The following is a 23133-nucleotide window of genomic DNA, read 5'->3' on the forward strand; positions in this document are numbered from 1 at the left end:
AAGCTAACAAAGCTCCCCTAGAACCCAACGGCACAGCTGTGGGGCGCCCCCAGTCTGCAGCACGGCCCGCACGGAGCACGCGCAGTACCCGCCCTCCGCACCAGCTGGGCCTGCGCGGGGCGATGGGCGCGCGGTGGGTGCAGACGCTGCGGCTGTTGGGCCTGGTGCTGCTCTGGAGCCGCGCCGGGATGACCGAGGCGTTCCTCGCCACCGCGACTCCGCCGGCACCGGCGCAGGGTAAGGAGGGGGCGGCCGAAGGTCTGTGGGAGCTGCGGGCAGCGCGAAGCTCGCCCCGAGGCCACCGGGCGCCGTTCGGAAGCGCCCTGAGGAGGGGCGGGTGCCTTCGCCTCCACGTTCTCCTCCGCCGTAGGTGGGGCGGGACAGCCCCGCGGCACTGAGCGAGGTGGGCGGCCCCAGGGGATGGGGTCCGGGGGGCGGTTGGGTGCGGAGCATGCCGCTCCTGTCTCCTCGCTGATAACAAGAAAATCGCCTAGGAAGAGGAAGCTGACTGCATGCTTTTCCATCCTGCTCGTTGCCTTGGGGTCGTATATCATATCCATCTATCATATCGTATATCATATTATATCGTAGCCGCTTTTGGAAGGCGGTTGTGAAATGCTTCCTCGTATTTGAGTGGTGTTACCAGATGTGAGCAGAAAGGTTGGGTTAATCTGCATTAAATTCGGATATCCGATGTAGACCGTGATGCCTGCTTTTAAAGTCCCATTTGAGGAGTCTCGTTTATTTTATGGTAGGGTTTGTGCTTGAGAAAAAGTATCTGACTTGGTGAGGTGTGGGGCTGCAGAGGAAGGGAGCTGTCTGTTTCTCAATAGTTCCTCAACAGTTAGCAAGGAACTTGCTAACAGCTGCCTGTTAATCAGTCTCTTTCAGGTGGAAGCATAAACCAAACCAAATTACTTGTTTTGAGACAAAAACTGTATTGAGTTGGCAGCAAGGTTCCTTGGAAAGGACTCTGTGTTTTTATTTCCATGTGGCTTTAGGAGGTTGCTCATGGCACAGAGTTTGTAGTTGCTGTGGAAAGATTCAATGACCTTTAAGGAATAAGTGCTAGAAATAAGATTAAAGTGAAGAAGAAAAGCTGGATTGCTATGTCATATGAGTAGTTTTATGGTCTTATTTTAATCCTAAAGCAAAGTAGTTGGTAAAACATGAGGCCTTGCTGACTGTCAGGTGACTCAGTTACCAAAGTGATGGTCTCATGAAGAGCAAGAAGGCTGTTCAGTGGGCAGTCTGTGGCTGGAGGACGTGGCGTGCTGTGCTGTTCATTGTTGTGGAAGTTCAGCAAAGTTGGATGTGCACAAAACTGCTACAAAGGTTTTCTGCTTGCAAACATCCCTATAAGAGGGATGCTCTACGAGGCTTGATTACTGGAGCACCAAGAAGGGCACCAAGAGTACTTTTTCTAGCTATGCCAGGTGAGAAGGATGGTTTAAACTCAGAATGTAGATAAAAAAACAAATTAATACAAACTATCCGTGAATAACGTAAGTGTGAAAAGGTTTTTGACTATCTGAGCAGTCGTACTGTTTTGTTTTTTAGTGGAGTAGCAGGAGCTTCCTCCTGAAAGGGTCACTGAGCTGAAGGCTACAGCACAGTTCTTAGCGTTTCAGAGCCTTGTCTTCCTTAAAAAAATAGTAGTAATAAAAAACCAGCCCTTTGAATACACTGCCTTCCTGTATTTTAGAAAGGAGAGAGGTGGAGCAATGTTTTTAAACAAAGGGTTTTTTTTTTAATTGCCTGTGCATTCCACTGTGCGTGTATTTTGTGAAGGAAGAGCCTGTGTGCTTTATCTGTGTTGTTACACAGCCCCGTGAGCACATTCCCTGGTAGGTGAGGTCATACAAGTAATTAAGGTATTACAATTCCTGTATGTGATGACAGAATTCTAGTCATTAAAAGGAGTAAATTGAGCATAAACAGTAATAGTTTTTATCTATTTCCCTCTGAGAATATAATCTCGATACTGTATCTAGCTCTGTGCAAGGTGTGTTATGCTAAGTAAAACACTCCAGTAAAAATGGTACTGCTTATCAAATCCTGCTTCTGCTTCTTGGTAAGCCAGGCTTGCTATGTAAAACCAGTTCTTCGTTTTATTTCACATTAGACGCTTAATGCTTATTTCATATGTCGCTATAGAAGGAATGGTTAACGAATATCTCAAAATGTATTACTGTCAGTAGTATTGCTATGCCTGACGTTTTTTTTTCCCTGATGAAGTTGTTATGGTAGTGCCTTGAAAACATCTGTTTGAATCTGAAATCTTCTTCAAAGTTGCTTTTTTTTTTTTCTTTTTTTCCCTGTGCCTGTACGCATAGTGCTGTTTCTGGGTGGATTGGAGGGGTTGGGTGTTCCTTAGCTTGAGAGAAGTTGCATTCTGTTCTCTACTCTTGAAGGGAACATGTAACTGGTGGGAGATCTGTGGATCTTCGAAGTTAGGAAGCCCAGAGAATTGTATAAAGCAGAACAAAGCTGTTTTTCCGATTACTGGGGTAGCGTTACATTTTGTAACAACTTCATCCCTTTTTGGAATCAAAATTTTTGCTTGTACCCAGTAGTGTGTGTGAGGGGAAAAAATGAAGTATCGTGTTTAACATTTGATGTTACTGAATAGACATAAATGTGATACGTGTGGTTGTTTTTTTCTTCTCCAGCATGTTCAGAGTTTTCCCAGAGGTCCTGTGAAGAATGTTTAAGAAATGTTTCGGTAAGATTTTAAGTATCTTTTATTTTTTTATTTATTCTTACTGGGAACTTGATGCTTTTTCCACTTCCTATTAAACTGAGTTGTGCATTGTTCAGTTGGCTGTTTGGGGGTTTTTTTGTTCTTGTTTTCTAGAAATGATGAACCTGGTTAAGCTACCCTTAATAAGAGGAGATCCAGTTCAGTAGGTTCTAGGCTGGTTTTGAGTTGGTAGAAGTGGTCACTTGATGTCCTTCTTCCTTCCAGCTGTCACGCTGTACTTTCCCTCTCCATGTGCTCTCTGGTCTGGTCAGTTGCTGAGAGTATTTCTCTGCCTTGGCTGGAGGGCACTGTCTGAGTAGAATGTGGGCTGCCCATTGCTATGGGTGCTGGGTGCTTCCACAATGCAACCAAGCAAGTCTCTGCTCCTGGTTTTGATTCTTGCCCTCAGTTCGCAAGCAGCATTGGTTGTGTTTCCACCACATAGGAGAGCTGGGTAAACTGACTCACAGGTGGATAAGATGCCTTGCATTTCTTGTATCCAGACAATGAGAGCTAGCTATGAATGAAGCAAGCTAGAAATGCCTTTTTCTAGAGATGTCCTGAGCAGTGTGTTCAACTGAAGCAGACTGGATTGGTGCTTTGTAGATGTTCAGGTGCGTTGGCCTCTCCACTGCCAGGCTAGGTCACTGTAGCAAAGTGTTTTGATTTCCAGTGAGACTGTAGTAATGAAGACATTTAAATCAGTGGAATTTGATTCTGTGTCCTTTACTCAAAAGCTTTGTAGCTCTGCAGCATGGTAAGTTGTGACAAATATCCAAGCATATCTGTCCCTACAGTGTAAGAGTGTTTCCAGTTCTGGCCTTAGATGTCACTGGGAAGAATTGCTTCAGGAGTCCTGCAGTTACATAAGTTACTGCAAAACTTTCACAATGGAAAATTGAGAAATGTTCAAACTTAGGTTTTATGCTTGTTTTATGCATTTATGTATCTTTCTGAATTAAAAAAAAAAAAAAAGCAATTGCTTTGTATAGATGTAGCCATCGACTGTGGGCTGATGGACTTCTGTATTTGTTATCGTAAACCTGGCATTGTGTAAAGAACTTTTCATCTCCAAAAATACAAAGTAGGAAACAGGAAATATGGGTCACTGAAGATTAAATGTTCGTTACTACCAGTGGTGTGACTGTCAGTTCAGATAGGCACTGTGGCTGGTGCCTGGGAGGACCAAAACTGGCACATGAGCACCACTTTATTAACCTGGGAGCTGTGTGTTCACCTTGTGAGAGGAAAAAGTCCTTTAGATGTCTATGTGCTCTGAAGGCACTGTAGCAGTTACAGATAAATTATTCTCAGGACCTGTCAAACCAATGATGGAGACCAGTCTTGTGCCGATGACAGAATGATGGATGATTTGGGGCAACTACTGCAATAGAATCACTGTTAACCTTGAAGAGGTGACTTTAGACATAGTTCAGACAATTCACATGTACATTAAAAGAAGAAAAAGGCTATAAGTAAAGCTATAAGCATTTGTTTGAGCAATGTGAAAGCAGAGGATTGCTGGAATTAGGTAAATTGCTTCAGTTGAAGAAGTTACAAATTGATGATTGTGTAACTAATAGCAGCAGATAAAAATGAAAATTAAACTTGTAGTGAATAGGTAGAAATGCAAACGAACTCTAAAATGTAGTCATTTAATTCAGTTAAATAGACTTATAATTCAAAATAGTCAGATCTTTATCTTAATTATAGTTGAGTTAGTCTTCTGACTTGATGAGTACTTATTTTCTCATGTTTCTATCAAGAAGTTCTGAATACCTGGTATTGTTATGGATACGCTGTTGCATTTCATTTTAAAGGTACTAATTAGTAACAAACAGTGCGTAAGAGTTTTGGTTGGAGCTTTTGAATCCAGAAACTCAACTAACTCAAATATTTATTACTATAAGATTATCATTACATTAAAATCTGAGAAATTTGTTATGAGATAATGTGTAGATGTTGCTTGATGTCTTAAGAGAGTTATCTCTGTGTGATTCTCCATTCGACTTACTTGATTTACTGGGTTAATTGTTAATTTTGGTAAATATAAACACAAAACCTTTCTATTCTCAAGTGCACTGAGTATGTGTGTCACCAAAATGATTTCAGACCTGCATAAATATTTCTTTATTATCTCAAAGTAGAAAATTCAAAATAGGCTTACTTTGGAGTTGTGCCAGAATTTCTGTAGGTTCCATACTACAAGATGCTGTCAGTGTATAATACTGTATCATACTTTTGTCTGTGGAGAGGAACACTTGATTATAAATTGCTTTATAATTGATTAATTGTTATAAATTGTTTTCTGAAGATCAATAATTTTTGTTTGTTTGTTTTGCACAGTGCCTTTGGTGTTTCACCAACAACACTTGTATTGATTATCCTGTAAGAAGCATTCTTCCACCATCTTCATTATGTTCACTCTCAAATGCTCGATGGGGAGTTTGCTGGAGTAGGTACTAATTCTTCTTCTGTGGTAGTGATGTATCTACAAGTATGCTCAGTCTGAAGTGAGGCTGCCACTTACTGCAGCTTTTCCCTGATAATTTACTGGGAGGGTTCGGGAAGGGCAGTGGTTACGATTGGAATGTGGAATATCCCTTCGGTCAGTTCAGGACAAGTGTCCCAGCAGTGCCCCCTCCCAGTCTGTGCACTTCTAGCAGACTCACTGCTGCAGTAGCAAGTCAAAGAGCTGCCTAGATGTTGAGCAAGGCCTGTTCAGCAATAACCAAATCGTTGGTGTGTTATCAGCACTGTTTGAGTCAGAACTCCAAATTACAAAATACAGCACCATACGGGCTGCTGTGAAGAAAGTTAACTCCATCCCAGGTAGGCCCAGTAGGGAAAGACAATTGTACTGTGTCCTTTTGCAAAGCACTGATTAAGGGTATTTACTGATACTAAGGGTGCTTTTGACAGGTAGGTTTTTGGTTTGGGTTTTTTAGTAAAGAAGGGATTTCTAGCTTGTGTGGTCTGTTTCTGGACTGAATGTAGCTTAAACACAGAATTAAAACATTGTAATGGAGCACATTCTTGGCAAAAATGGTGAAAGTTTAAAAAAAAATCAGAAAAAGATGTGTTTGCTTCAGAGATCTTTTTACAAATTCTATGCAGCAGTGCATTGTGGTTGATACCGTCTGGACGCCTACCTGTGTGACCTATTATTGGGTACCTGTTTTAGCAGGGAAGTTGGGCTCGATGATCTCCTCAGGTCCCTTCCAACCCCTGCTATTCTTTAATGCTGTGGTCTAGTCTTAGTGAGGCTCTCCCCTTCAGATTTAGTAGGAAACTTAATTAATCTGTGAGCATGGTCATCTTAATTTTCCTTTTTGCAAATAAAATGTAGAGACAGGCATTGGCTCAGTTTTGCAGAAAATACTGAATATTGGTGAATGTTGCAGCTCTCAAAATTCAAACACAAATGACTGGCTTCCAGTTACTTTTTTTTATGGAATAAAATATTAACACATTATCTACCATGGTGCCCATAGCGTACGTACACTGCTACATTTACATAGCTTCTTTTTGGTCACAGTACAGTGACTGAAGTAGTTACTGGGAGAACAGAACTATGGAACTGCACCAGAAGATAGGTATAATATAAAGTATCACAGAATGAGTTGTAATAGTTTTGAATGTGTAAAAAGCAATTAAAAATAAAAATTCTCCTCAGCACAGATAATGCATAGTAGTGAAATTCTAATGTGACACATGGAGTGCTGATTGGGGTAGGGTGTTGGTGGTGTTTTGTGTGTGGAACTGAAAAAAGGCTTGGCAAGGAGAAGAAAGAACTATCAGGAAGATAAATGCTAATAACAAGTTAAATATGTTCATGTTTTTCAGTAAACTTTGAGGCTTTAATTATCACCATAGCGGTAATAGCTGGAATCATTCTGGTGTCCATAGCAGTCTGTTGCTGTTACTGCTGTTACTGCAGAAGACGTTTCAAGAGGTAAGTATATGTATTTGTTTTCTTTACTGACTTTGGCTGCTGGTCTTCCCTACCTGCTGATGCACGTACCAGAAACAAAACAAAAACCCCAGACTTTTGCATTCCAACATATTAAGAGTTTTCTCATTTGGAAGGATATTTTGGTTACGCTGTTTTATTTATTTCAGAAAGACTACAAAAAGATATTAAGTGACAGGTAGTGACACTGGAAATGATGCTGGAATGACAGTTAAGTGATGTTATTAGTTACTGAATCACAGACGTATTTTTAAAATAAGCTGTTGCTTTACAGTTCTACATTTTACTTTCCCTTATTAAGACTGGAAGTGATATATTTAAATGGCCAAAATAAATACTACTTGTAATTACCAAATGAGTGATGTCTTCTAAATCAAGCAATAAGGGGTCAGGTGGGGAATATGAGCAACTGAGCAGCAGTGCCCTGTGGTATTTGGTACCCTTGATCCAGATTTTTGCTCCAGGGTCTGTCAGTGGGTTGTCAGTATCCCAGTGTGTTTGCTAATTCAGTGAAATATTCTAAATGTAAGATGGTACTCTTTTGCTCTAGGATATTAAGGATGACTGACTTATTTTCAAGTGAAGTAATACTGAAGAAATTAAATGTTCCTTAAATCTTGGAGAACTAGTAGAACTTTTTTTTTGTGTATTTCTTGAATTGGCTAATGTGCTTTTGAAGGAGGGAGTATTAGTTGATGAACAGCTGGCACACACAAACTCAGTGTTGTTATCTGAAGTGATAAGTGCTTATTTCCTAGTGAAACACCTGAAAGACCATGTTCATTGGGGCATCACATTATTCTCCTTAGCATCAGTGAAATTTTAGAGTTTTAGGTTTCTGTGTAGTATAGTTCCAGCTCTGTATCTTTTGTGCTTTGGAATTTCTCATGTGAATGAAACGTGGGCCCTCATTTCTTGATCTGAAATGATTTCTGTACTATTTCAGGTAGTTGTAATTCATTGTCCTTGTTTGATTCTTTTGTTGGAATTTATGCACTTGTGCATTGTTTAGTGCTGTCCTTCAAGCCAGAGAAAAACTACATCTGTGGCTTTCAAGGAAAAAAGAAAAAGTCGTTCTTTTCTCTTTTCCTTGAAGATGCATGTACCTGCTCTGCTGGTGGATTGGTCTGTCCTAGTGCAAATCCATCCCAGTGCAAAAATCGCTAACTCCATAGCCCTGTGCTGATAAGCCCTGGGGACTGTATAAAACTGCTTTAGATTTTATGTAAGATCTGTCAGCTTCCTCTGCAGAAGAACTGTATAGGCTCCTGTGGCTGACATGCCAACAAATAGAGCTTGATTCCTGTGAAAAAAGATATTTGTGTCAGACTTCAGTTTTAGTAGCTAAGTCGTCAATCACTACTGTAACATCTAATTCTAAAAATAGAGGGTTAGTTGAGAGTCATCTTATGCCACTACTCCAAAGGTGTCAAGCTTAATCTTTTGACACTTAGAGGATTTAAAGGTCTTGTCAAAGTGGGGTCCAGCTTATTTCAGAAAGATTCAGAACGTATTATTACACTGCAGTCTGAGGTATTAGTAGCTTTAAACCCACTCATTCTCAGCAGGAGTTCTTTTGCCCTCTACTTCCTGGGATTCGAGGACTCCTTTTCCGCCAAAAAAGCTAGATATTAATTGGAAAAATGAAAACTCATAGAAGTGTAGCATTAGGTCTGTTTTGTTGATTTATTGGGTTTTCAGAAGCATCGGTATTTCTTCTGGGAATTCACAGCTATACAATTATATAATGTTTTAGAAGGCAGCATCTGACTCCATCCCTACAACAGAAATCCTTTGGCTTTTAGGACATTATTGCATTTTTTTATTTTTACCACATGCTTGGAGTTTCATTTCATGTACTTGAGATACAGCTATTCATGAAAACTGTACTAAAATAAACTTTTAACTACTTCAGATTATCTACTCTTCCCTCCCAAAAAAGTGATTGTACATTTCAAACTTTCTGAATTTGATGAAAAACTTAACTTCTTTGCAATGTCCAGAAATCAGAAGTTGCTTAATGCTTTTTTAGTTATAGGCAATAAATACATTCTCTGAATGCTGTACCACCATTTTGTTGATTTGGTGGCTTTATATTTTCCGAGACCCATGTGAGGTGAGACAGTCAAGACGACATCAGGGTCTCCAATAAGGTAGTTTTACAGAAGGATGCCCATGAATAGCAACTTCTAGTCTTCTTGGACATGCAAATATGGGGAATTAATTAGTCAGACAGAAGGATCTAACGTAATTTCATATAGCATAGAATCTGTTGTTTTATACTGTTAATACCCCTAAATTCTTAGACTTCCTGACTTTAAGTGGTAACAAAAATGGAGGAACTAGAAGATTTGTACATTAAATGCTACATGGAGTTTGTATGGTGGATTGCATTTAAACAGCTAATGCATTCAGATGTGTATAGACTGATTGAACAGGTGGGAAAACTGAGTTCAGATTTCCAGTTCTGACCTCTGTTTTTTGATGTTAAAACATTAGACATGCTCTAATTAACCACTGGATGTCACTCTTGCTTAACTTGTATATTGGTTGCTGTAGATGCGTGGCGTTGTAACTGTCTTTCACTATTAGTAGCTATGTTAGTATTGCAGATATTAATAACATTCTATCTCCAGATAGTACATTCAGTTCTGAAAGATGATCAGCCACTGCAGAAGTATGGCAAGTGTCCATTCACTAGTCCTGAAGAATTGTGACTTAACTTGTTTAGCATATGTTTTGGAGTCTTACTGTTCTCGTATGGTATAGCTGATGAATAAGTGAAGCTGAGCTTTCTCAAAGCAAATCACAAAGCTTTTCCTAATGGCAAGGGAAGGCTGTATGCTGCAACTCTTACTGTGTTATACAATTTCAGTGCATGCATTCAGTAGAGTGTATCTGTGCACACGCAGCTCAGATGTACCATGTAGACTCATCCCAAATTCACATAGCTGGTGTACTCAGGTAAGTCCTTGCTTACTCCATAACAAGGCAGACAGCTGACAAGACAGTTCATTCAGACTGCTTTCCTGAGGGCAACTTGAGATTGGATAGCAGTGGTTGTTGGGAAAGATAAATTGTCCTGACACCGAAGGCTTATGAGCCATCAGTCTTCTTCCAAGGAGCAACAATGAACTTAACTGTGCATGTACGTGTGCAGTTGGCTTACTCTAAATGGGGTGCGACACATAGAGGAAATAGCAAATAGGAGCCCTGCTTTGAAATGGTCTGCAACCTGTCAGAGGCTTTAAATTGTCCTGTAGAGTTTGAATGACATATTACTATGATGAACAAAGCATATCGGTGTAATAAAATGTGAAAGGGTAATTCTACAAACTTTTCCATTATTCGGCAATGAAATTTTACATGGCTGTGAAGAAGTGTCCTGGATCAGACCATAAATTCTTTCTGAACATAAATGACTAAACATGGATTGTCTAGTACTGAAGTTGCTTTTTCTTTCTCATATGCCTTCTAGTAGACCAGATGAAGAAGAAGAACAGCTAGCTAGAAAGAGAGAGGAACGAAGACTGCAGTCTCTTCAGAGGTAAGTCTTGGCAGGTTGATGTATAGCTACACACTTGCAGTAATGTAGGAGTGTTCAGCCTTTCTATGTATTCCTTAGAATGCTAAACAGACTCCAGTAGAGGCACTGTGAAGTTTCCTTGCCAGTGTCAGACTTTTAAAGAACTAGGCTCAATGTGAGATTTACAGACTCAATTAGCTGGCACTTCTGTAACCTCTATGAGGTTGATAATCACAGTAGTAAGTGCCATGAGCTCTCTGTGCCAGCTGAGAGCAAATGGGAGGGTTGTGTCTGAAGTCTTGCCCTAGTCTCTACACTGGACTGATGCCTGTCTGTGGCATGAGTTAATGCCTCACTGAGGCTGGGATTCAAGGATGAAAACCTGTTTTTGAAGTCATTTAATAATCTGTTTGCTTTCTTCTAAAAGAAAGGTAGACAAGACAATAGGTAAATATCAGAACTTCTGCTTAGAAGGTGGAAAACTTTCACTCAGGTGTTATTTTATACAATCCCATATATCTGTTTCTATGAAAGCTGTGCACGGTATAGAAAGAAGTACAAGGCTAATGGTGCTACAGAGAGTCAGCCCTGAGACAGTGCTGCTTAGTGAGAGAAGCATTCTTCAGGATGGAGGATTTTATACCTTAGTTCTCCAGTGACTAGTCATTCATGGGTTTTGTATTATTTTTTTAGATAAACAGTTTTTATAGGTAAGGCCATGATACTACGTGATACCTCCCTGCACTATATACTTTTTGAATCATAGTTCCTTCTTTAGTCTTATCTGTAAGATATCAGGTGGGTGCCTTGACTGCTTGGCCTTTGCCTGCCATTTTCTCCTGAGCTTAGACTCACTGCTACTGTGAGTAGGGACTGCAGGAAGCAAAGGTGTACTTCCAGGTAAGACCCCTTGGGGAGCTTTTGAATGAAGGCATTAAGTTTCTCATATGGGAATACTCCACACATTGACACCTTAGTGTGGAGCATGTTGCCACAGCAGTGCAGTGACTCCAGTTTGACACTTGTGAATTTGTTAATCTGAATCGTGCTACAAAAGGGTGCATGTTCTTAAGACCAACCCTGACAGCTGATCTAGCAGTGGTGACTAGGTTGACTATTTATTGTAATAAGTGACAGGCTTCTGTGCTAGTCATATGCTTCTCTGTATATTCCATTAAGGGGATTTTCCATCATATTCCTATCCTTCTTTCCTACTGTCCTATCATCTTTTGTCTCGGTTTGAAACAGTTGTGTCAATCTGTAGACTTAGTTCTCGTGAACTTTCCTATAAGTCATTGATAGTTTCCTGTCCTCAAAAAAGTCTTTCACGAAGTGAAACATCCCAGGAAGTATTTATTCGCAGGTAGCCAACTATTGTTTTCTTGTTAACTTCTATTACTTATTAAATCAATGTGATGGAGTACAGATATCCAAACCCACCTTGCTACAAACATTTATGTCAGCGTTTATCTATTAGCAGACTATTACATCCTGCTGTTGAGAAGCTTCCTCCTGTACCATCTGAACAATCAAATTACTGATGTTTTAAAGTTCAGGACGCTATGATTTCTCTCTCTCTCTCTCAAGCTCACTGAAAAATACCATAGAATGCGTATAAAAAAATCTGCATGTCTTTTTCATTCTTTTTGTTTAAATATATATATAAGTGTATAAATATATATATTATTTTTGGAAGTACACCACTTACATTGTTTGCATTATGATTTTGTTATCTTTGCTATTTTATGTTCAGGGAAAACCTCACGTAGTTTTATGATGGTCACTGCGCTTTGACTATTATGAACAAGCTTTCAAAAAGATATGATCGGATATCCTCTAAGATAACTTTTCTGATATTATGAATACCTCCAGAGTTGTTATGAAATGTTCTTTAGATAGCAAACTGTTTGGGATGATTTGATAAGATTAATTGTTTCTCTATCTTCTGGTGTACTAATATGGATCCCAGCTTTTCATAATGAAGTTTGGCAAGCTATGTCCCTCATTCATTCTTTGTCACCCTGTCTAACGTCAAGATTTGACCTTTACAATATAGTACTGCTAGTAGGCAGAAATTCCAGTGTCAGCAATACATAGATGATGTGTTGCTATGCTTGTTATTCACCCTTCCACTGTTATTCTGTCCATTTTAGTTTTTTGAAAATTGGATTGGTGAAGCTGAGATAAAGAACAACAATGAGAAAAGAAAAGTGATTTTCTACTAAAGGGAATCCTCAAGGAGAATCCTGTGAGGAATATGAGCATTTTGTTGTATGTCAAAACCATGCGCCCTGTTGTGCCAAACTTATTTAGGCCATACATATGCCGTGTTCAGTTAAATCAGCACTTAATGTGTATTTATTCTGAAGCAGTGGCTCATGACCAGAGACATGGGGGATAACTGTACCACAATGTCTCTGCTGTGATGTGTACATCATCTTCAAATTGTTAATGTGATTAATCTTGAGGAAATCTGATGCTTCTGGAATGTATACTTTGCTGTGCACACAGAGGAAGTGATGTTGCACTGGACAGTTTACGAGGCAGAACTAAGACTGACTCTGTTCTTGAACTAAGCCTAGGAACAAGGATTGCTGGAAGCAGGCTGCTCTGCCAGAATGATTGCTGCAGTCTTTGAGCAGCAGCTCTCTTTCCTGGCTTGTGTCAGGACCATCTATGAAACAGATACACTGTTCCAATTTCAGGACAAAACATAACAGCGGCCCTGGGGTATTTCACATGTTCTGAACACATGCACTTGTTTCGCACCTGGGGAGAGCTTGGTAGGGCTGTGGGGAAAAATGCCAGCAGTAGGCCGGAACACCTCTTCCTGCCTATTTCTTGCTTCCTGTGAGTCTTGTATGAGAAAGAATTGCTAGTAGCAGGCTCTGAAGTACATTCATTAATAGTCTTTTTTGACCAGTAAGCTACAGAGAAAATGTGATCTTCTATTATCCAGAAATATGTTAGTACCTAAATTCAGAACTATAAATACACTATTACATTGTTAAGTAGAAACACAAGTAAGTATTTTAATGTCGCTACTGCAGAGTGGTGGTCAGTGAGGGTGGTTGACAGCTGGCATCTAATAGTCTGTTTTTTTTTTACCATCTTAACCTCTTTTTCCTTCATCTGATGTCCTTGGCCAGCTTGCTTCCCACTGCTCACGTAAAGACATTTAGATCAGTTTCCAAAAAGTTACTTAAGATAATGAAAAATATACTAATTTTGGTCTTTAAAATCTACCTGATGTGTTCAGCCCCATGACAGAGTTTCTGGGAATTCTACAAAAATATCTGAGGAGACTGAAAATCACTATTGAAACATAGTTTGTACTTACTGGGGAGAAGGAGGGGAAGGAAACCTGAATTCAGTTTAACTACAAGCACAAAAAGGAAAGGTGGTATGTTATTGCATAGCTTTAGTCCCTTATTTGACTTTATGTCATCTACAACATGTAAAATCCATATTTAAACATGACATCAAGTAGTAAGTCTTTTTTGTACACTTGCTTTACAGTTACAAATACATGGTACTTTTCTGTTATGTCTGTAAATCATGCTTTATGTTAGAAGTTGGTAACCAAAGAAAAGCACTGATATCTTGAGAGAAAAGCTGCCATGGGTAATTTGGTAGTGTTGAGGGAAGACAACATGTAGGGAATAAAACCAGAAAGGATTGCAGTTCATTTACAAATAATTAAGTATGGAGAATTGTTATATGATTGTTGTAAGGAGTTATTATCAGGGAAAGTTACCAGGAAAAAATATTATCAGGAAAAATGCTTTCTTTGCTTATAACGCTGAGGGCAAATTGTATGAAGAGCCAAGAATTTAGCATGCGGAAGTTGGTGTGATAGCAGTAGCGCTAAGAAAAAGAGAACCAACTCAGAGCACTATATAATGGCACTGGTTGATGAGAGTGTAAGATGCTAACAGTAAGCCACCTTTGGATGGCTGATTCAGTGACTGCCTGCTCAGAATTTTATCTGACTCTTCTCAGTGTGTACATAAGCCTTATTTATTGTACATGAATTCAGTCATGGATGCTACTATTACGGTAGTGGCTGCCTGTCAAAGCTTGAATGCTTCCCTAATATTAATAGTTCTACCCATCAGATGGGTAAATGTAAGGATTTCAGAATTTCAGATTTTTTCTTAGTAGCCTAGAGAGATTTCCTGAAGGGTTTCTGAGATTTAAGGCTTGCACAAGCTGATTTCAATCCCAGTTCTTTTGCTGATACTTAGTACTTTCTGCGTTCAGATCAGATTCAGTACTGTGTGCTGAGATTTCAGTTGAATCTGCAGCATTCTCCATTATTTTAGCCAGGATAGACAAACAATCAAATATGTGAGTACCACCAGTAAAAAGAAATAAACAAAAAAAAAACCCAAAATGCTTGGTTTGAGGTAATGACACATGGCGTCACGTGGAAACCATGCAGAAGTAAGGAGTGGCTTTATACACAAGACTGCTTTATGCAGAATCATTCCATTATCTTCCAGAGAGATCCCTTGCCTCATGTCATATCTTCCTCCTAACGCAGCACAGAAAGCAAGAATCCTATCATCAGCTTACCCTTGTTAGGTGAGCTCCATTCTTTTTTCTTCCTGCTCTTTTCAGCCTTTCAGACCTGAGTTTCATCTTGGCACCCTGATCCCCAAGTTTTCTTCCTCCTCCTCCTTCAGTTTGGCCAGGTTGCTTTGTTTCTCTTTCTATCCTGATGGGACAGAAAGGAGGTAGGTATCTTAGGGAAGCAGTTGTGGAAGATTTTGAGTCACAGAATCATTAAGGTTAGAAAAGACCTCTAAGATCATCTGCTCCAACCATCCACCTACCACCAATGCTGCCCACTAAACCATGTCTCTTAGTGCCACATCTACTTGTTTCTTAACACCTCTGAAAACGGTGACATCACCATTTCCCTGGGCAGCCTCTTCCAGCTCCCAACCACTGTTTTGGAGAAGTTTTTCTTAATATTCAATTTCTTTTGTTTGGTTTTGTTGTCATGCTTTCATCTACAAGCTTTCCAGAAGTGCAGTTATAGGGAAAGGCCCATTCAACCCTTCAGATCCACAGGAAACAGGACAGTTGCTTCTGAGAACGCACGGAATCTGATTAGCAGTAGTTGTTTGAAGGTGGAATATGCATAGGTCAGATGGGATCTTCAGTGAATTAAGTTGTCAGTGCTTAACAGCTCTTTGCTGAATATGTGCAAATTAAAATCGAAGAAACTCGTAACTTGTCTACATCAAAATTCAACTCAATTAGACATTTTTTTTTTTGTTTAGAGGAACATTCTTTTGCCAAATTTCATATCCTCAGAATAGAACCTGGATCATCCGAATGAAATAGCCTTGTAGGACCTTCTTTCTTTTCTTAAACTAAACATAATAGATAATCCCTTTGTTGAAATTAAAATAAATTATCTGAGAAATGGTTTCCATTTGAAATTCCTTCACTTTTCCCTCCATACTTTTGCAGGAGAGAGAGGGGGAAGAGAGAGAAGAAATTAACTCATTAGGTACTTGGTTTATGGAAATGGTTAAAGTTTGGCAGTGTTAGATACTGTCTTGAAAACTTAGACAACATAACTAGATGCTTTTTTTTTTTTACAGTAGTGCAAGGTTTTCTCTGCTTTGGTGCAGTGTTAAATCATAGTAACTGGTAGCTCTCACACTTGCTGTGCTGCTTAAATAAAGCAGTAATACAGCACCTTTAGTCTACATGAAAATGTTATATTGATTTATGATTCTGAAGCACACTGTCTTCACAGCTAAATTTTACATTTATATTCCTAGCTGGAAAGTGTTAGAGAGTCTTCTGGTATTGCTTCTTGATTCTTAGGTGTATCTGTACATACATCTGGATACATTACTTATATAAAAAAGTTGTTTTGTTGTGCTTGCAAATGTATTTTTAGTGATGTTAGTGAGAAGTTACAGAGAATCCTATCTTTAAGGTACATAACTGACAAATAGTTTTTTAAAGTTTATTGCATATTTTTAACAAATTATCATATTTTGCTTGCAGCTTAAAATAGTCTGAATGTTCTGATGCCTTCATTTGTTGCAGGAAACATGAAAGAAAACAGAAGCATGATGAAATCCGTAAGAAGTATGGTATGTGGTACCCTTATTTCAACATTCAGTATCTAAATTTATTTTTTTCCCTTCTCCTAGTTATTTTTAATATTCACAGTGGAAGCATGCTGCTTTATGAGCAGCAGAACTAATCAAACCTGGTTTCCTACTCGTGTGTCTTCTGCCACCTGAACACCTGATCTCATTGCTGTTATGTTCTTGTTCTCTTCTTGTGCTGATTCTCCAACTGGGTGAGACAGATGTGCTGAATGGGTTGTTTGCTTGGGATAAGCATTTAAATATATTGTAAGAAATTCTTTCTGCACATGCCTAAGAGTGCAGATTTATTTATTTATTTTAATTCTGGAATTCAACAAAACTATCTGGTTGAAATTTGCTAGGAGACCTTAGGCCTGTGGCTATTGAAGGAGGGCAGACTGGCTAGAAGATAACAAGCTTTTTAAATCAAGCTAAAAAAAAAAATGATGGGGGATGCAGTCTCACATCATAATTCAAATTGTTGGGGTTTGTTTCTTGTTAAGTGGAAATGTGATCCAGTAGGAGATGCATATTGCAAGGCTGTGGGACCTGGTGCATCATATAGGAGAGTTATATTATCTAGGCCTGTCAGTCCTTTCAGCTTTCATTTGACTTGTTCATTGGGTTAATAGTACTGTGTGTTCAGAGACAGATATGCTAAAACTATCCTGCACTTATTATGCAAATTACTATAATGTCAGAGAAGGTGATTCTAGGGGTCTGAAGAGTCACTCAAAACTGTTAATTTATCCTCCTCTTAAACTGATTGGCAGAGTCTGGCAATGCCTCCCTGAATCTGCAATGTGTCCTTTGGCTAATGCAAAAGTAGTACTGTTGGTCTGCATGGGAAATTCTCTCCCTGGGAAGTACACTCTTCTGCTGGAACAGAGGAAAAAAATCAGTGTGAAGCTTAAGCTGAAGAACGCTGTCAAGAGAAGAATTCTTGTTAGACATCAGTCATGAACTTCAGTCCTGTAGTGTTTTGTAGGGTAATTGTACTGTGGTTGGCAGATGGGATCAGTTTCAATAGGTCTGAATCTTTTTCTTAAATATATATATTTTTTTTACATAACCAACAACCTTAGGACTTGACTTTGGAATAGCAGTTAGTATGTCAAAGCACTGCATTGGTGTTAAGTGACATTTCAAGTAGCTGTGTTCAGTTATATTCCAGTTGTGAGATTTAGTTCAGTTGTCTCTGGATGGCCATACATCGTAGTGCAGATGCAGTTCTCCCGTCAGTGCTTAAATTCAGGAATGCTTGGTTGGATCTTATTTGTACTACTTGAGTTTTCTGAAGAATATGACTGATTCAGTGCCTCTGGGATACATATACCAAATTCAAAATCTTGCTTGTAGCTATCCTGAGAATTAGTGTCATTTTGCCCCTGAACTGAAGCATGGTGGGCTGTCAGTGACATATTTGGGAACAAGTTCATGCACGCTTTGTTAGTGGAAGGTGTATTTTGTCACAAAGAGTTGAGAATGTCCGTTCCTTCACATAGTTAAAGTTTGCAATGCAGTTTACCCACAAAAGATCACAATTTAACTGTCAGATTTCAGAAGCAAATTTTTATGTAAGGTTTATTTGTTGACAGGTTTGCTTTATTGCGAAGTCAGAGATTAATTAATGTTATCAGATGTGTTTGAGGCCTGTATTTCAATAATTCATTGTTTGCCCTAAAGGAAAACTGAACTCTTATGTGAATCATTGGAACATACTAAAAGGAGGCATGTATCTGAAGAGAAGTGAAAGACTAAACATATAGCTTCTGAAATTCCGAAATATCATCGCTGATCTGTAGAGCTTCTATTCTGATAATGTGCAGACACATGGCTGTCAAAATAAGTCAGTGAGACAATGCAGTAAGTCCTGCTATAACCTTTAATCTTCTGTCTTCATTTTTAGCTGTCTAGCAAATACATATGTTAGCATATTAGACATAATCTAATAAAAATTGCTGCAACTAATTACGGAGACACTAGATTATTTTACACTCTTACACACTGCAGAGATGATTCTCAGTTAAGTAGGCATGGATGAGTGGCAGAATGACAATGACTTTGTTAACCTGACTCTGTAGATTAAGATGATCATGCCTGAAATTTCAGTATTTGGTTGGCTTTAAGGGAATGCCTTTTCCCGTTTCATCCACCAGCTTTCATTACCCCATTTAAATGGTAATTATGCATTTATAATGCATTGCAGGTGTCACTCTAGCCATAGTCCTCTGGGAGCTTAGGAAGCTATAGAGAGCTTTAGTAACCAGGAATACACACTTTGAATTCTTTCTTTGTGGCAAAATTTGATAGTATTTCTCATTTGCTCACATATGTGAATGCAATATGATTACACAAATTATATGTTGACTGTTAGAAAATTTTAAAGTAGAATTCAGAGTACTCTGCAGCTTGTGTAACATACAAAGGAGCTACAACTTAATTGCTGCTGAATTTGCTGCTATTGTATGTTCAGTATAGCATTAGTAAGAAGCCGCTTTATTTTTCTCTGGGATTTTGCCTGGTATTAGTGGAAGGATTCTGCATCTCTATTTTTACAAAGTGATTGCTTTTCATGGTTTTGGGCTTCCAAACCACTTACTGCAATACTGCAAAGGTTTTGATAGCTAATTTAGTGATACGTAATCCTGTCTCTTTTATTTGATGTGACACATTGATTTTTATATTCAGTAGTTTGTCTCAGCAAATGTTCCTCCTATTTGGTGTGCATACTTCTTCATGTTGACCTTCTTTAGCGTTCTGGATGTAAAACTTGTATTGCTGTACACTTGAAGCTGTTTAGTTTGCATGTTAAGAGTAGGGTTGTTAATTTGGTTGTTAAAGGGGAAAATGAAGATATGCAGCATTTAGCAAACCAGCTCAATTTTTGAGGTGTATACAATGTCGTGTGTTTCTTTTGGTTTTGTTTTCCAGCAGTGCTGGTATGCGATGAGGGAGAGAAGCTGCATAGTTAGCATGGTATATAGTATAAATGAACATGCTGGGAAGGCTTATTAAATTTCTACAGTTGCCTTGTCATTTCATATGTAGTGGGAGGCCTTGTTTCATACAAACTAAGGGAAGATGTTTGACTATTATGCCTTTCAGATTTCCTATTCCTACTTAAATACTGGTAGATAGGTCAAATAGTAATCAGGTAATGAAGATGAATAAAAGTAAGATGCTCACGCTTCTTGTAAGCGTTCTGCACATCAATATTTAAGTTTACAGTAGTGTTTAAAGGACTTCGTTGCAAACAAGACTCTTCAGCCTGCAAGTGTGTAGCTGCTTTGAACCTGTTAGCATAAATCAGAAGTAGGCATAGGAGCAACTATTCAGATGGGGAACAGTCGAGGGAAACAGCCTTCATGTCTGGTTCAGGGCAGTCTGTGAGCTTCAGTTGCACTGAACATGCTATCCAATTAGCATAGGTTTGCAATTCCTCTTTAAGTATCGTGGCTAAGAGCAGCTGTGGCAGCTGGTAGTAGCTTTCTGTCATGCTGCTTTTTTTCATATGACTCCCCTTTTGTCCACTTACTGGGGCCTGAGACAACATCTTTGGTAAGAACTGATGCAAGTGATGAGTTTCTCTTTTCTCACTTAATACAATCTAATGATCTACTTAAAATAGTGAAGATTGAAGAAACTTTAATCCTGGATGCATATTTGAGGGCAAGATTGAGCTCTGAAGTTTATCTGATGTTATAACTGCTGTGATTATCCTCATTCAGAAGGAGGGCTTGTACCTTCTTTCATCCATAAAGCCTCTCGACTCTTACAGGACTCCTTATTTTCAGTATGTGCTTCTGCCTAGGCCAGATCTGGTGTGTGGTTTAAAATCCTTTTGAAATAATTGCTGTATAGAACAGTGATTGCTCAACTAACCTTTAAAGAAGATGATATGCAAATCCTATCACTCAGTATAATTGGGTGGCTTCAGTGTTTTCTGATGGTGTTCTGGTTAAAACATCAAGAGTCTTCGTGATGGAAACACACTGCCACTTGGATTAAGTGGTCCTCTTTTTTTGGTCCCTGGTGGTTTTCTTGAATGCAGGGGTGATCTTCATTTGTTCCTAGGGATTGTGTCCTGTTGCAGAAATGCCCTAATGTCCCTTATGTTGCAGAATTGTCCCTTGTCTTAACTCTACTTCAAATACGCACAATCATTTGTCTGGTCCAAAGACAAAATAGCAGCATCATACATCTGAAGGGATGGTGATCGTCTAACTTGAATTTATAAACTGACTGGTCTGAATCTGCTCTTCCTGAGCCAGCTCTGTACTTAGGTCTTGTAGACCTGTCTCCTTCAGATGCATTCTGTGGACAGTACCTCACAAATGAGAAGTGTGTTCTCCAGAAAACTTTTCTTGTAGAAATATTTTCTCTGTTACACCATGAAATACCTGTTCATGACCATAGTCTGAGAATTAGGAGGGCTTAATAGCACTTTGAATTCATTATTCTACCTGAGTGTCTGGGTGATGGACCATCTCTTACAAGGCAAAAATTCCCCAGTTTTGTTATATGTAGCTATCAGTTGTAATGAGGTCACTAACACAAACCTGAGCAATGTTTATGGTAAAGCATTCATGGTAAAAGAAATGATAAATGCAGTTTTGCTTTGTTTTGCAGGTCTTCTCCAGGAATCTGATAATCCGTACAGCAGATTTGAGAATGAATAAAGCCGTGCACCTTCCTTTGGGGATGTAGCTCCACAATACAGAAAGATTGTGGGTTTATGGTGGTTTCCTTTGTTGCTTATTTTCATTTGCTCTTTGAGGTCAGCTTTTATTTCCAAAGATGGTTCCCCACCTCCTCCCACTGGTTATAAGACTTAGGTATGGGTAAAGATTTCATGGAATACATGTCACTATCTTTTATCTATATAGAACTGTTTTTCTTATAAATGGTTTTTGGTTGTAGAAGTGTTTGCTGATTATATCGACATGTGTGAAACATTACCTTTCTTCCTCTTAAAACTGTCTTCTGTTACCTGATTTAGATGGTTAACAGTCACAATCATGTACTTAAATTCAGCATCAGCTGCCACCTGAACCGTTGTTCCTGTGTTCCTAAATAAAGATTTTTCTTTATTGTATCTGTTTTATAAAAATAGAAGGCAACAAGGGAGCATAGCTTCACACAGCAAAAATAGCTGATGTTGGTACTGAGGTCGGTGAAACTACAGCGGGCACATTCTTATGTACCGCGATAACATGAGAGCGGTTTCCTTATTTTTCCTTTCGGAAAGCAGTCTTCAACACTACTGTCTGAGGGCTTAATGAGGGGAGCTGATTTGTTTTTGAGTAATTAAGTGCAGTTGTGGAAATGACTGATTTTGAAAAAGAAATTACTTCAGTTAGCAGAATTGGCAGAAGGTAATTTTTGAAATGAATGTAGAATGTGACCAGGTGGTGTGTATGTACCTACTTTTAAGAAGGAACATCAGCCTCTGTGAACATTTTTCTGTGCTTTTTGTAAGTTTGCAATGTTCTGTGGTTGTAACGGAGTGAGCGTGGTGATTTGAACCCAGCCAGCACCTGAGCACTGCTCACTTGCTTGCCTCCCTTCGTGCAGTGCGTGAGGAAGAGAATAGGAACAGCACAAGTGAGAAAACCTATGGGTCAAGACTATGACAGTTTAGTAAGTGAAGGAAGCAGAAGGAGGGAGGAAAAAAAAAAAAAAGGAAAAGGGTGATGCAGTCACCACTTCTTAGAAGCAGTCTGTGTAGTGGCTGACTCCCACCAAAACACGTTCCCCTCAGGTTTTATTGCTGAGCATGATGTCGTATGGCATGGACTAACCCTTTGGTTGTTTTGCGTCTGCTGTCCCAGCACTTCTCTCTTTCCACCTCCTTGCACAGCCTGAGCCTGTTTGCTGGTGGGGACTGAATGGGGGGAAAAAAGAAACCCTGACACTTTGCAAAGGCCAAAGCGTTGGTGTGTTATCAGCTCTGCTTTAGCCACAAACACAAAACATTGCACCGTGCAGGCTGTACTGTGAAGAATGTTAAATCCATCCCAGCCAGACCCTGTGTATGAAGTATTTTGTTAACCTTTTATTCTTCTCCATAATGTGATTTACTTCCTCTCTTTTCCTAGAGGCATTTCATTGGGCATTTTTACTTGCTTACCAGTATCATGCAACAAGCAAGGAGCTTGTTAACCAGCGGTTTAACTAACCTCCCTTTCTGTGTATTATCAAACAATGTACAGTATTGAAGATATGTTATTTTTTATCAATGTTCTTAAAATAAATACTTTAACATCCTTAGTTTGATTGTGTTCTGTTCTTTACGGTCTTGGTAAAAAAGACCTTGCAGTGCCAAGGAACCTGCCTGTGCTTCAGCTTTAGTGACTGTCTTCTGTTGCTGTTTTTGGTTGGTACAGTGTTCCCTTCCATTTTTTTGCCCTGTGATTTTCAGAGTGTACAGATCCTTGAGGGTTGATGGCGCCTGGTTCCTGGATCTGTAGTGGAATTAGCATTAATAGAATAGTAGGGTACACTTCTTTCTTTTCTTAACTTGTATTTGACACTTTATTAGTAGAAAATGTGTAATTTCATGTTTCCTCAGCTCAGCTGAAGTCTTACTCAAATGGCTGTCTTGGAAAAATTATGGTCTGTGATAAGAGTGAGTTGATAGCGTGGAAATAAAATGTGCTGATGGTTTTCCCTGGAGAGAGCTTTTGCAAAAATGATGAAGGTCTGCCTGCTGTCTCACGACCCAAGTAGTGACATTCCTGACTTAATAGAAAAGCATTTTTCTTCA

The 23133-nt window shown here is 39.2% G+C and overlaps 1 protein-coding gene across 1 annotated transcript; it reads left to right on the top strand.

The window, feature by feature from the left end:
• Window positions 1–97: 97 nt before the first annotated feature.
• Window positions 98–22637, top strand: PTTG1IP2 (PTTG1IP family member 2). Its single transcript, XM_418646.8, has 7 exons — window positions 98–237; window positions 2673–2725; window positions 5090–5198; window positions 6590–6698; window positions 10195–10263; window positions 16318–16364; window positions 20997–22637. Exons 1-7 carry the CDS (start codon window positions 123–125, stop codon window positions 21044–21046), a joined length of 552 nt encoding a protein of 183 aa, XP_418646.3. The 5' UTR covers window positions 98–122; the 3' UTR covers window positions 21047–22637.
• Window positions 22638–23133: the final 496 nt, after the last annotated feature.

Source organism: Gallus gallus, chromosome 2 (genome assembly GCF_016699485.2).
Source record: "Gallus gallus isolate bGalGal1 chromosome 2, bGalGal1.mat.broiler.GRCg7b, whole genome shotgun sequence".
In the NCBI taxonomy this organism is placed as follows: Eukaryota; Metazoa; Chordata; class Aves; order Galliformes; family Phasianidae; genus Gallus; species Gallus gallus.

Excerpts from the sequence above, each read along its gene's own strand:
- PTTG1IP2 (XM_418646.8), top strand. The coding sequence starts at position 123 with ATGGGCGCGCGGTGGGTGCAGACGCTGCGGCTGTTGGGCCTGGTGCTG. Across the intron at positions 5,199-6,589 it reads TCGATGGGGAGTTTGCTGGA|TAAACTTTGAGGCTTTAATT; the intron begins GTAGGTACTAAT and ends CATGTTTTTCAG. Across the intron at positions 10,264-16,317 it reads AGACTGCAGTCTCTTCAGAG|GAAACATGAAAGAAAACAGA; the intron begins GTAAGTCTTGGC and ends CATTTGTTGCAG.